Source organism: Pongo pygmaeus, chromosome 5 (genome assembly GCF_028885625.2).
Source record: "Pongo pygmaeus isolate AG05252 chromosome 5, NHGRI_mPonPyg2-v2.0_pri, whole genome shotgun sequence".
In the NCBI taxonomy this organism is placed as follows: Eukaryota; Metazoa; Chordata; class Mammalia; order Primates; family Hominidae; genus Pongo; species Pongo pygmaeus.
In genome coordinates, this window is record NC_072378.2 from 152,978,877 (window position 1) to 152,992,139 (window position 13,263).

General features: G+C 40.8%; 1 protein-coding gene across 2 annotated transcripts in view; it reads right to left on the reverse strand.

The window, feature by feature from the left end:
* The window catches only part of SYNE1 (spectrin repeat containing nuclear envelope protein 1), a 525,017-nt gene that overhangs the window by 366,364 nt on the left and 145,390 nt on the right, over positions 1-13,263 (reverse strand). For both annotated transcript variants that reach the window (XM_054490749.2, XM_054490748.2), the window contains exons 11-12: positions 11,858-11,908; positions 1,553-1,660 (exon numbers count right to left, since the gene is read on the reverse strand). In XM_054490749.2, coding sequence (XP_054346724.2) covers positions 1,553-1,660; positions 11,858-11,908 — 159 coding nt within the window. The remainder of the gene's footprint in view (positions 1-1,552; positions 1,661-11,857; positions 11,909-13,263) is intronic.

The window sequence follows — 13,263 nt, forward strand, 5'->3', positions numbered from 1 at the left end:
TTTTGTCTACCATGTTGAAGTTCTCACTTCATTTGACCTTTTTCTGTAGCAGAAATGACTGAAATATGATGTTGAGTAGAATATATTACAGAATATAATTCAGAATATACTATATTTAATTTTGCCACTAAAATGGACTGATGTTTTACATTGGGAAAAATGATAATCCTGCATCAAATAAATCACAATTTTTATTAATTTTTATTTTTTCTTCAACTTTTATTTTAAGTTCTAGGGTACATGTACAGGAAGATTTGTTACATAGGTAATCATGTGCCATGGTGGTTTGCTGCACAGATCAACCCATCACCTAGGTACTAAGCCCAGCATCCATTAGCTATTCCTCCTGATGCTCTCCTTCTCCCACTCCCCCACAGACCCCAGTGTGTGTTGTTCCTCCATGTGTCCATGTGTTCTCACTGTTCAGCTCCCACTTATAAGTGAGAACACGCAGGATTTGGTTTTCTGTTCCTGTATTAGTTTGCTGAGGATAATGACTTCCAGTTCCATCCATGTCCCTGCAAAGGGCATGATCTTGTTCCTTTATATGGCAGCCTAGTATTCCATGGTGTATATGTACCACATTATTTCTCCAGTCTACATTGATGGACATTTGGGTTGATTCTGTGTCTTTGCTATTGAAATCACACTTTTTAAATGGGAATAAACTCTGTTTTGTGTCTTGGAAGTGAAAATCAGAAGCAGAAGTCCAATTAATGACATTGTAGTCAGACTGGGGAAAAACATTAACTCTGAGCTCAACTCGAATGCAATGGTGTTGGACTAGGCAGGTCGCAGTCGAAACTGATCCCTTTAATGGACCCTCCAATACTCATGTTGCAATCCTTTGTTAAATTCAGCTTATTTTATACTAATTTTCAATTTGACTCAACTCTTTGTTCTTGGTAGATTTTTGGGTTAGGTGACATCTATAAGATCATGAGTTCTGGCCGGGCACGGTGGCTCACACCTGTAATCCCAGCACTTTGGGAGGCCGAGGCAGGTGGATCCCAAGGTCAGGAGATCGAGACCATCCTGGCTAACATGGTGAAACCCCATCTCTACTAAAAATACAAAAAATTAGCCAGGTGTGGTGGTGGGCGCCTGTAGTCCCAGCTACTTCGGAGGCTGAGGCAGGAGAATGGTGTGAAACCAGGAGGCGGAGCTTGCAGTGAGCCAAGATCACGCCACTGCACTCCAGCCTGGGCGACAGAGTGAGACTCCGTCTCAAAAAAAAAAAAAAAAATCATGAATTCTATAAACACAATGACTGTGCATTTGTTTTCCGAGTCATCTATAAGACTGAGTTATGGAAAAGTGAGGAAGCCTCAGTGCTCCATATAGAGTGTGGACACAATGCAACTTAAGACTATCTACATAAGTTAGAAATACAATTATTAAATTATATGCAAACTTCGGGTAGTGAATGTTATGTCTTTAAAGACTTTTCTCATTAATGTAATTTGAAGCATTAAACAAAGATCAAATGACATATATAAATATTGGTCAAAAATAGCTTTTGGGAAATTCAAAAAGCTTTTCCATACATTACCTGATATTTATCCTGTAAATTTGATTCCACCATCTGTGCTCTTGTCAAATCTCTCTCAAATTGTTCTATCCAAACTTTCATTTCCTTAAAAATTAGCCTGTCTTCTCTCTGGAAATGAAGAGACATTACAATTTTATTAGTATCTGTGCATTTATTTAATTGCTGATTAATACTTGACTGATTCTAGAAGAGACTTAATATTTAGTAAGTCCCAACTGTCTCTGAAAAATTTCCTTTCTCCTCACCCCCACCCCTTTAGGACAGTAAGAAGCAAAAGTTAACTCTAGAAAAATATCTTAGTTATCTTATTGAATAATGAAATTAACCAACTCCATTTTTTTTTTTTTTTTTTTTTTTTTGCCAAGTAACGCCAATAAAGAAAATGTGCCCAGGAGGGAATTTCCTAAGTACACAAATAATAAGAGTAATAGCTGGAGTAGAAACACAGTCCTGTGGGTTGCTTCTTACCCAAGGTCATTGGTAACCCAGAAGACAGTTCTAGATGGGATTCATTTTGACTGAATTTGAGGAGTTACACCCAGAATACCACTGGGTGACTTGTCTATATTACTATTTAAACTGATATTAGGTATTACAATCTCCATGTAGACAGAAAACACATTTATCTTGTTCAACACAGTATTCCTAGACCCTGGGAACATAATACCTATTAGAGATTTATCAAGTTATTCGGTGAATAAATGTATCCAGGTCACCATTCATCTCAAAAATGAAAAATAAAATTGGGATTTTCATACTTATTTTCACAAACAATGACAGGGCCATTCTATAATAGCACTCATTTAGTGAAAATATCCTAACTTTTCATGAAGATGTAGTGTCTCATAAGAATGCCAAGTATTCGTAATCATACTGAACATGATTTTTCGGCATTTACAAAACTGCTTTCAACTCCAGCATCTCACTTGCTGCTGACAGTGCTGTGACACAGGTAAAATGACTGTCCCCCTTGGCAGGTGATGTTTCAGAGTGGAAAGAATGCCATTTATGGAGGCAGGCTAAACTGGTTTCAAATTCTGGCTTTGCCATGCATTAGCTCTGTGAGCTTGGTGTGTCTTTTTTTTTTTTCGTTAACCTCTCTACTGTTGTACTACAGGATGTACTAAAGGGTGTGTTAAATCATCAGGGACCCTATCAATGGTTTTGGTGAGAATTAGAGGTAATCTATGTAGCATGTCTAGTACAGAGGTTGTCACATTCTCATGATCCATGCCTTCTCTCACTTTCTTGTCTCGCAAAAGCAGTTGTCTTCTGTCTAAACACTTACCACATTTTCCCTTGAATAATGCCTTTTTCAGAACTCGGCTCAGGCACAACCTACTCTAGGAAGCTTCTTCTAACCCAGAAGTCTGAGTGAAGGCATCTGTCTCCTATGCCAGTGGTTCTCACACTTAGGACACACTAGAATCATCTGAGGGGCTTATTAAAACACAAATTGCTGGGCACCACCCCCAGAGTTCCTGGCTGAGTAGATGTGGGGTAGAGCCAAAAATCCGTATGTCTAAGTTCCCAGGTGAATCTGATGCTGCTGGTGAAGGAACCATATATTGAGAACACTTCTCTATGATCCTGTGACAACCTCAGCGCTAATATTCACCCAAATGCATTATATAAAGTCAGCCCTCTGTTTTCTTAGATTCAATCAATAGCAGATGGAAAATATTCAGAAAATAAACAATAAAAATAACAATACAGCAATAAAGATAATACAAACAAAATACAACACAGTATAACAGCTATTTAAATAGCATTTACATTGTGTTAGGTATTATACATAATCTAGAGATTAAAGTATATGGGAGGATATGTGTAGGTTATATGCAAATACTACGCTATTTTATATCAGGAACCCGAGCATCATAAATTTTGCTATCTAGTGGGGGTCCTGGAACCAATCACTTGTGAATATCTAGGGACAACTATACAAAATCCTTGTCAGGCCTCTGAGCCCAGCTCTGCACATATACATCCAGATGGCTGAGACAATTGAAGAACCACAAAAGAAGTGAAAATGGCTGGTTCCTGCCTTAACTGATGACTTTCCACCATTGTGATTTGTTTCTGCCACACCCTAACTGATCAATTGATCTTGTGAAATTCTTTCTCTGGACAATGAACCTTGGAAGCTCCCCACTGAGCACCTTGTAACCCCCGCCTCTATCTGCAAGAGAAAAACCCCCTTTGACTGTAATTTTCCACTACCCACCCAAATCCTATAAAACTGCCCCACCCCTATCTCCCTTTGCTGACTGCTTTTTCGGACTCAGTCTGCCTGCCTCGGGTGATTAAAAAGCTTTATTGCTCACACAAAGCCTGTTTGGTGGGCTCTTCACACGGACGCACGTGACATTTGGTGCTGAAGACCTGGGACGGGGACTCCTTCGAGAGACCTGTCCCCTGTCCTCACCCTCACTCCATGAGAAGATCCACCTATGACCTTGGGTCCTCAGGCCGGCCCAAGGAACATCTTACCAATTTCAAATCGGGTAAGCCGTCTTTTCACTCTCTTCTCCAGCTTCTCTTGCTACCTTTCAATCTCCCTGTCCTTCCAATTCCAGTTCTTTTTCCTCTCTAGTAGAGACAAAGGAGACACATTTTATCTGTGGATGCAAAACTCCGGCGTGGGTCACGGACTTGGGAAGACAGTCTTCCCTTGGTGTTTAATCACCGCGCGGACGCCTGCCCTGATCATTCACCCACATTCCACTGGTGTCTGATCACTGTGGGTATGGCTGCCTTGGTCATTCACCCACATTCCCTTGGTGGCAAGTCAATTGTGGGGACACCTGCTTTGGCTGCTCACCCACATTACAACCCAGGGCTGCTCACCACCCCCTTCTCTGTGTCTCTACCTTTCTCTTTAAACTTACCTCCTTCACTATGGGCAAGCTTCCACCCTCCATTCCCCCCTCCTCTCCCTTAGCCTGTGTTCTCAAGAACTTAAAACCTCTTCATTTCACACCTGACCTAAAACCTAAATGCCTTATTTCCTTCTGCAACACCGCTTGGCCCCAGTACAAACTCAACAATGGTTCTAAATGGCCAGAAAACAGCGCTTTTGATTTCTCCATCTTACAAGACCTGGATGATTTTTGTCGAAAAATGGGCAAATGATCTGAGGTGCGTGACGTCCAGGCATTCTTTTACATGTCAGTCCCTCCCTAGTCTCTGCTCCCAGTGCGACTCATCCCAAATCTTTCTTCTTTCTCTCCTATCTGTTCCTTCAGTCTTCACCCCAAGCTCTGAGTCCTTTGAATCCTCCTTTTCTATGGACCCATCTGACCTCTCCCCTTTTCCCCAGGCTGCTCCTCACCAGGCTGAGCCAGGTCCCAATTCTTCCTCAGCCTCCGTTCCCCAGCCCTATAATCCTTCTATTACCTCCCCTCCTCACACCGTGTCTGGCTTACAGTTTCTTTCCACGACTAGCCCTCCCCCACCTGCCCAACAATTTCCTCTTACAGAGGTGGCTGGAGCTCAAGATATACTCAAGGTTAACCCTCCTTTTTCTTTATCTGACCTCTCCCAAACCAGTTAGTGTTTAGGCTCTTTTTCATCAAATATAAAAGCCCAGCCCAGTTCATGGCCTGTTTGGCAACAACCCTTAGATGCTTTACTGCCCTAGACCCAGAGGGGCCAGAAGGCCGTCCTATGCTCAATATGCATTTTATTACCCAACCCACTCCTGACATTAGAAAAAGCTCCAAAAATTAGATTCCGGCCCTCAAACTCCACAACAGGACTTAATCAACCTCGCCTTCAAGGTGTACAATAATAGAGAAGAGGCAGCCAAGTGGCAACGTATTTCTGAGTTGCAATTAATTGCCCGCACTGTAAGAGAAACACCAGCCACATCTCCAGCACACAAGAACTTCAAAATACCTAAACCACAGTGGCCAGGCATTCCTCCAGGACCTCCTCCCCCAGGATCTTGCTTCAAGTGCTGGAAATCTGGCCACTGGGCCAAGGAATGCCTACAGCCTGGGATTCCTCCTAAGCCGTGTCCCACTTGTGCAGGACCCCACTGGAAATCGGACTGTTCAACTTGCCTGGCAGCCACTCCCAGAGCCCCTGGAACTCTGGCCCAAGGCTCTCTGACTGACTTCTTCCCGATCTTCTCGGCTTAGCAGCTGAAGACTGACACAGCCCAATCACCTAGGTAGCCTCCTGGACCATCACAGATGCTTTAGGTAACTCTTACAGTGGACTGTAAGTCTATACCCTTCTTAATCAATACGGAGGCTACCCACTCCACATTACCTTTTTTTCAAGGGCCTGTTTACCTTGCCCCCATAACTGTTGTGGGTATTGGCGGCCAGGCTGCTAGACCCTTTAAAACTCTCCCAGTCTGGTGTCAACTTGGAAAACATTCTTTAATGCCTCTTTTTTAGTTATCCCCATCTGCCCAGTTCCCTTATTAGGTCAAGACATTTTAAGTAAATTATCTGCTTCTCTGACTATTCCTGGGCTATAGCCACATCTCATTGCTACCCTTTCCCCCATTCAAAACCTCCTTTGTGTCTTCCTCTTGTATCCCCTGCACCTTAACCCACAAGTATGAGACAACTCTACTCCCTCCCTAGCAACTGACCACATGCCCATTACTATCGCATTAACATCTAATCACCCTTACCCCGCTCAACACCAGTATCCCATCCCACAACAGGCTTTGAGAGGTCTAAAGCCTGTCCAGGATCTTCACCTTATCAACAGAATTGTCTTGCCTATCCACCCCGTGGTGCCCAACGCATATACTCTCCTATCCTCAATACCTCCCTCCACAACCCCTTATTCTGTCCTGGATTTCAAAGATGCTTTCTTTACTATTCCTTTACACCCTTCAACCCAGCCTCTCTTCGCTTTCATTTGGACTGACCCTGACACCCATCAGTCTCAGCAACTTACCTGGGCTGTACTGCTGCAAGGCTTCAGGGACAGCGCCCATTACTTCAGTCAAGCCCTTTCTCATATTTTACTTTCTTTCTGCCCATCTGCTTCTCACCTTATTCAGTATTTTGACAACCTTCTACTTTATAGCCCCTCCTACAAATCTTCCCAGCAGGACACCCTCCTGCTTCTCCAACATCTATTCTCAAAAGGATATTGCAACTCCCCCGTCAAAGCCCAAATTTCTTCCTCATCCATTACCTATCTCAGCATAATTCTTCATAAAAACATACACACTCTTCCTGCTGATCGTGTCTGGCTAACCTCCCAAACCCCAACCCCTTCTATAAAGCAACAACTCCTTTCCTTCCTAGGCATAGTTAGGTACTTTCGCCTTTGGATATCTGTTTTTGCCATCCTGACTAAACCATTATACAAAAGGAAATCTAGCTGACCCCATAGATCCTAAATCCTTTCCCCACTCCTCTTTCCACTCCTTAAAAACTGTCCTAAAAGCTGCTCCCACACTAGCTCTCCCTAACTCATCCCAACCCTTTTCATTTCACGCAGCCAAAGTACAGGACTGTGTAGTTGGAATTCTTACACAAGAGCCGGGACTGCACTCTGTAGCCTTTCTGTCCGAACAACTTGACCTCACAGTTCTGAGCTGGCCTTCATGTCTGTATACAGTGACAGCCACTGCTTTAATACTTTTAGATGCCATCAAAATCACAAGCTATGCTCCATTTACTCTCTACAGTTCCCATAACTTTCAAAATCTATTTTCCTCCTCACACTTGACATGTATACTTTCTGCCCCCCAGCTCCTTCAACTGTACTCACTATTTGTTGAATCTCCCACAATTACCATTGTTCCTGGCCTGGACTTCAATCTGGCCTCCCACATTATTCCTGACACCACACCTGACCCCCCTGATTGTATCTCTCTGATCCACCTGGCATTCACTCCATTTCCCCATATTTCCTTCTTTCCTGTTCCTCACCCTGATCACACTTGGTTTATTGATGGCAGTTCCACCAGGCCTAATTGTGACTCACCAGCAAAGGCAGGCTATGCTATAGTATCTTCCACATCTATCATTGAGGCTACTGCTCTGCCCCCCTCCACGTCCTCTCAGCAAGCCAAACTCATTGCCTTAACTCAGGCCCTCACTCTTGCAAAGGGACTACACGTCAATATTTATACTGATTCTAAATATGCCTTCCATATCCTACACCAGCATGCTGTTATATGGGCTGAAAGAGGTTTCCTCACTACACAAGGGTCCTCCATCATTAATGCCTCTTTAATAAAAACTCTTCTCAAGGCTGCTTTACTTCCAAAGGAAGCTGGAGTCCTTCACTGCAAAGGCCATCAAAAGGCCTCAGACCCCATTGCTCAAGGCAACAATTATGCTGATAAGACAGCTAAAGAAGCAGCCAGTATTCCTACTTATGTCCCTCATGGCCAGTTTTTCTCCTTCTCATCAGTCACTCCTACTTACTCTCCCACTGAAGTTTCCACCTATCAATTCCTCCCCACTCAAGGCAAATAGTTCTTGGACCAAGGAAAATTCCTCCTTCCAGCCTTACAGGCTCATTCCATTCTATCGTTTTTCATAACCTCTTGCATGTAGGTTAAAAGCCACTAGCCTGCCTCTTAGAACCTCTCATTTCCTTTCCATCATGGAAATCTGTCCTCAAGGAAATCACTTCTCAGTGTTCCATTTGCTATTCTCCCACTCCTCAGGGATTTCTCAGGCCCCCTCCCTTCCCTACACATCAAGCTCAGGGGTTCGCCCCTGCCCAGGACTGGCAGATTGACTTTACCCACATGCCCCGAGTCAGGAAACTAAAATACCTCTTGGTCTGGGTAGACACTTTCACTGGATGGGTACAGGCCTTTCCCTCAGGGTCTGAGAAGGCCACCGCGATCATCTCCTCCCTTCTGTCGACATAATTCCTCGATTTAGCCTCCCCCTCTACCCAGCTGCCCCATCAATCCCCATTACAACCTCTAATGGCTGCTGCCCTAGCTGGATCCCTAGTGTTAGATATGAGTTCTAAATTTCTTTTCAAAGAATCAATATGTCAGTAGATTCAATTCTTTGCCTTCTACTTTTAAACTTAACTTCCTCATAAGGCGACCTTTTTCGATTACCTGCTCCATGCTGACTCATTTCAATCACCCGCTCCACCCTGCCTTATTCCGATTACCTGCTCCACCCTGACTCATTCTGATTACCTGTTCTACCCTGACTTGTTCCGATTACCTGCTGTCATAACCATTTTTCCCGCCAAACCACTCACCCTGTCACTCTCTTTAAATTAGCCAATTGAAATTAGTTTAGCCTGTGCGGTCTAACCCTAGCCAACAGGGGAAGGACACAGCAGCAGGGGCCACATGCATCAGGGATAAGAACCCCTTCCAGTCCGTTGTCCGAGTGTACGCTCACCATTGCTCAATCTGTAAGGGTGCAACCTTCTATAGAAGTAACTTGCCTTGCTGAGAATTAAAAAGAAAATTTTATATTCGAGTGCTATTTCTTTTGTGGCACAGAAAATTTATATATAATACTAGGAGTCTGGGTACAAGACACCTCTTTTAGTACTCCTTCTCATTTTTTCACTTTGCATTTCCAGTTTTGCCTTGCATCTTCCACTGTGGCTCCTCTACCTACATGTGTCTACCTGCTAATTGGACAGGCACATGCACACTAGTTTTCCTTACTCCCAAAATTCAATTTGCAAATAGGACAGAACAGCTTCCTCTTCCCCTCATGACACCAACACTTCACGACTATTTTGTTTTATTTTTCGTATTAATATAAGAAGACAGGAATAGGCCTCGACTTACTGCTGAAAAAGGAGAACTCTGTATATTTTTAAATGAAGAGTGTTGTTTTTACCCAAATCAATCTGGCCTGGTGTATGACAACATAAAAAAACTCAAGGATAGAGTCCAAAAACTTGCCAACCAAGCAAATAATTATGCTGAACCGCCTTGGGAACTCTCTAACTGGATGTCCTGGTTCCTCCCAATTCTTAGTCCTTTAATACCTCTTTTTCCCCTTCTCTTATTCAGACCTTGTGTCTTCTGTTTAGTTTCTCAACTCATATAAAACCACATCCAGGCCATCACCAATCATTCTATATGACAAATGCTCCTTCTAACAACCCCACAAAATCACCCCTTACCCCAAAATCTTTCTTCAGTTTTATTCGAGTTATATTCGAGTGCTATTTCTTTTATAACTCTATTTTATAACTCTAGGTTCCCACACCACCCCTAATCCTGCTCGAAGCAGCCCTGAGAAACATCCTTTCAAAATTTTTCTGCTCCAACACTTCACCACTATTTTGTTTTGTTTTTCTTATTAATATAAGAAGACAGGAATGTCAGGTCTCTGAGCCCAAGCCTGCATGTATACATCCAGATGGCTGAGGCAACTGAAGAACCACAAAAGAAGTGAAAATGGCTGGTTCCTGCCTTAACCGATGACTTTCCACCATTGTGATTTGTTCCTGCCCCACCCTATCTGATCAATTGATCTTGTGAAATTCTTTCTCTGGACGATGAATCTCAGAAGCTCCCCACTGAGCACCTTGTAACCCCTGCCCCTGTCCACAAGAGAAAAACCCCCTTTGACTGTAATTTTCCACTACCCACCCAAATCCTATAAAACTGCCCCACCTCTATTTGCCTTTGCTGATTCCTTTTCTCGGACTCAGTCTGCCTGTACACAGGTGATTAAAAAGCTTTATTGCTCACACAAAGCCTGTTTGGTGGGCTCTTCACATGGACACGTTTGACACTCCTTATGTATCTTTTAAATCTCCATCATCTAACAGTGTCTGGCACTCAGAATCACTCAATATATGATTGCAGAATAAGAGATAAGTTAGAAACATAGTTAAAAGTAGAAAGAAATGGAACTGGAGCCCAAGACTACAAAGTTTCAGTTCTTCCCAGGATGTCTTTTCTGAATGAACAGGTGAATATAATTAAGGTACGTGTTTTATTATCAGTTGATTGTCATGCCCAGAAAAGCATTGATACCACATTCTTATGAGCCCAGAGAGAAAACTTGTTCTTGGTGTGTCTCCAAGGTACCAGAGGTCAGTGTGGCCACCAGAAGTGACCCATCTAACAGTGAGCACAAGACTTCATTGTGAGCCTGAAGACAGGCTGCTCATCAACTTCTGCATTTAAAAAGCACTTGACTGCCCTGAAGAGGAGCTATTTGTTACACAAAGTCATCTGAGAGAAAAGGGTTATGTTCTTAAAATAACTTTATTAGAGCCTATTTAGTAAATGACTTTCTAATGGTTGGAAAGTGTCTAGCAGATTGCAATAAGGTGAGAAGGATGTCGCTATTTATATACTCAGCATTCTCCTTTCTAGGAGAAAAATGAAGTACAAAACAATATTTATAGTCCATTAGTCTAGGGCTTTTCTTCAACTGATAACTTTCACACACATTCTTCAACTGATAACTTTCACACACATGGCAACCCATTGCTTATATCTAAATTCCAAGCAGCTTTACTGGCAGCATTCTCTCTACTTTTTCTTTCACTTTATTGTTTTTCTTTCTCTCTCAGTCACTCATACACACACACACACACACACACATCAGTCACATTTACATTTGTGTACCATGTTCACATATACATAAACTCATACTTTATGGAGCATGATATTTAAAAAATTTACTATTTGATATGAAATTAGTTCCTTCTGATTTTTCTATTCCAATGTTGATATAAATACAAATATCCTTAACCTGTGGCCTAGATGGCACATAAAGAAAAATGGAAAAGCTGAAACATGGGACATGCATTCAATAACTTGGATATGGACAGGAATTCATAACCATTCATTCTGCTAATATCTTTTGAGCACCTACTACATGTCATGAACTTTGCTAAACCATGAGACCCAATATTGAGCAGAAGAGAGTGAGGAAACTCAGACCGACAAGATGATCGAATACTTACCTTGTTCGTTGATTCTCTGCTAACATTTTAAGATACAAAACTAAACCTTTATTTTGTTTTTATTTTCTGTGTCACATTTAAAGACACCATACGTAGTTACTGTAAGTCCTTCTTTTTATTAGTGTTATTAAGTATTATAAAGAAGAAATTAATTGATAGATACCATTTTATAATGAAAGATTAATGGGCAAGTCCATGGGAGTAGCTTAGACTATCACTAACATTTGATAACACATATGTATGTTATTTGTTCTGTTAGAAAGGAAACACAAATGATGTGATTAAAGTATTAAGAGAAACGTATACATAAAGACAAAAACATGCAAGGGAATGACTAAAACGCTACAGAATGCAGGATGTTTGAAAGGGGTCATCAATGCAAGATTACTTAAATCTTACCTTAAAATTTTGTATAGAATTTGCAAAAGATGGGAAACCTGGAAGTATTTCCTAACAATATGAAAAGATAATATATAGAAATACAATATAAATCAGGGTCAAAAAGTATTTAGAAAACAAGAAGAAAATCAATGGAAAGGCATCTGCCTTTAGAGAAACAGGTGATCATTTCAAGGGTATAATTACTTTAAGACATTTTCATAGCTTTTGAAAATACAAAAATATTTAACTCCAATAAGGCAACATCGTTTTCTAGAAAATGACATTTTTAACTTGAAATAATCATATGTAGCTACATATTTGTAAACATGTCTCAAAATAACATTAAATATTTTAGAAGGTGAACTATGTAAAGAAGAGGTATATGGACTCATATTACTTTCCCTATAAATATACACAGCACACATGTTTCTTTGTCCTCATAAGAATTAAGCCTGCATTGTGCTTCTTAGGGCAGTCAGGAATGTTTGTTGCAATGGAAGAATGGATGAGTGAAAAAATAAATGAAAGTTTAGAAGGTGAATGAGATAAGCCAATAGACCTATTTTATTTATTTATGACTGAGTGCTAATTATTCAAGAAATATCTTAAGGGGAAAAGTTTATCAGTTTTATTGGATGAGATTTAAAAAACCATGGTGATGTCGATTTTCAGTAAGAAAATCATATTTAAAATGGTATCGATAAAATATTTAATTCAAATAAAATCACAAAGGGGATATATAAATCAAATACACACAAAAATGAAAGCCTGGTAGATATGTTCATGCCAAGAATTTTTAAAAAAATAAATTAAGAGAGTAAGAGCTGAGTGACAAATACTGAGTACTTTGAGGTGAGGGCTTAAAACTAATATGCATAGTTTACAAAATATTAAAGGTTCACTAGACAGAATTAGGTGACCATTAACTGTGTTAAATATAAGCCCTACATCGTAACAAAAAATACATTATTCAAAATATTCAGTTTTAGATGCTTATGCACTACATGACAAATGCCACTAAAAAAGGGCAAAGCTTCCAATACATTTTCCTCAAAAATAATTTTTGAGATAAGCCTGAATAAATCATATGCATCCTCTTTTTAGGAAAGGGATAGAGGGAATTTTTTTAACGACCAGAATTTATTTTCTAGATGATTAAAGTAACCACTGAAAATAATAAAGCCTCTTTAGTAAAGTATATTAAAAAGCTTATATCAATAGATTGTGTGTTTCAAATCTCTAAGGATTTTTGCATTAAACTCCTGCTCATGAGCATTAACTAAAGCATCTCCTTTTGTTTTTTTAGATGCTTCCAGCCACAAAGTTTACTAATCTGGAGAGATGATTAATGTCAGAGACTCTAAAACAGTAAAACCTCAGACACCAAATTAGATATAAATCTATCTGGGTAATATAAGGACTTC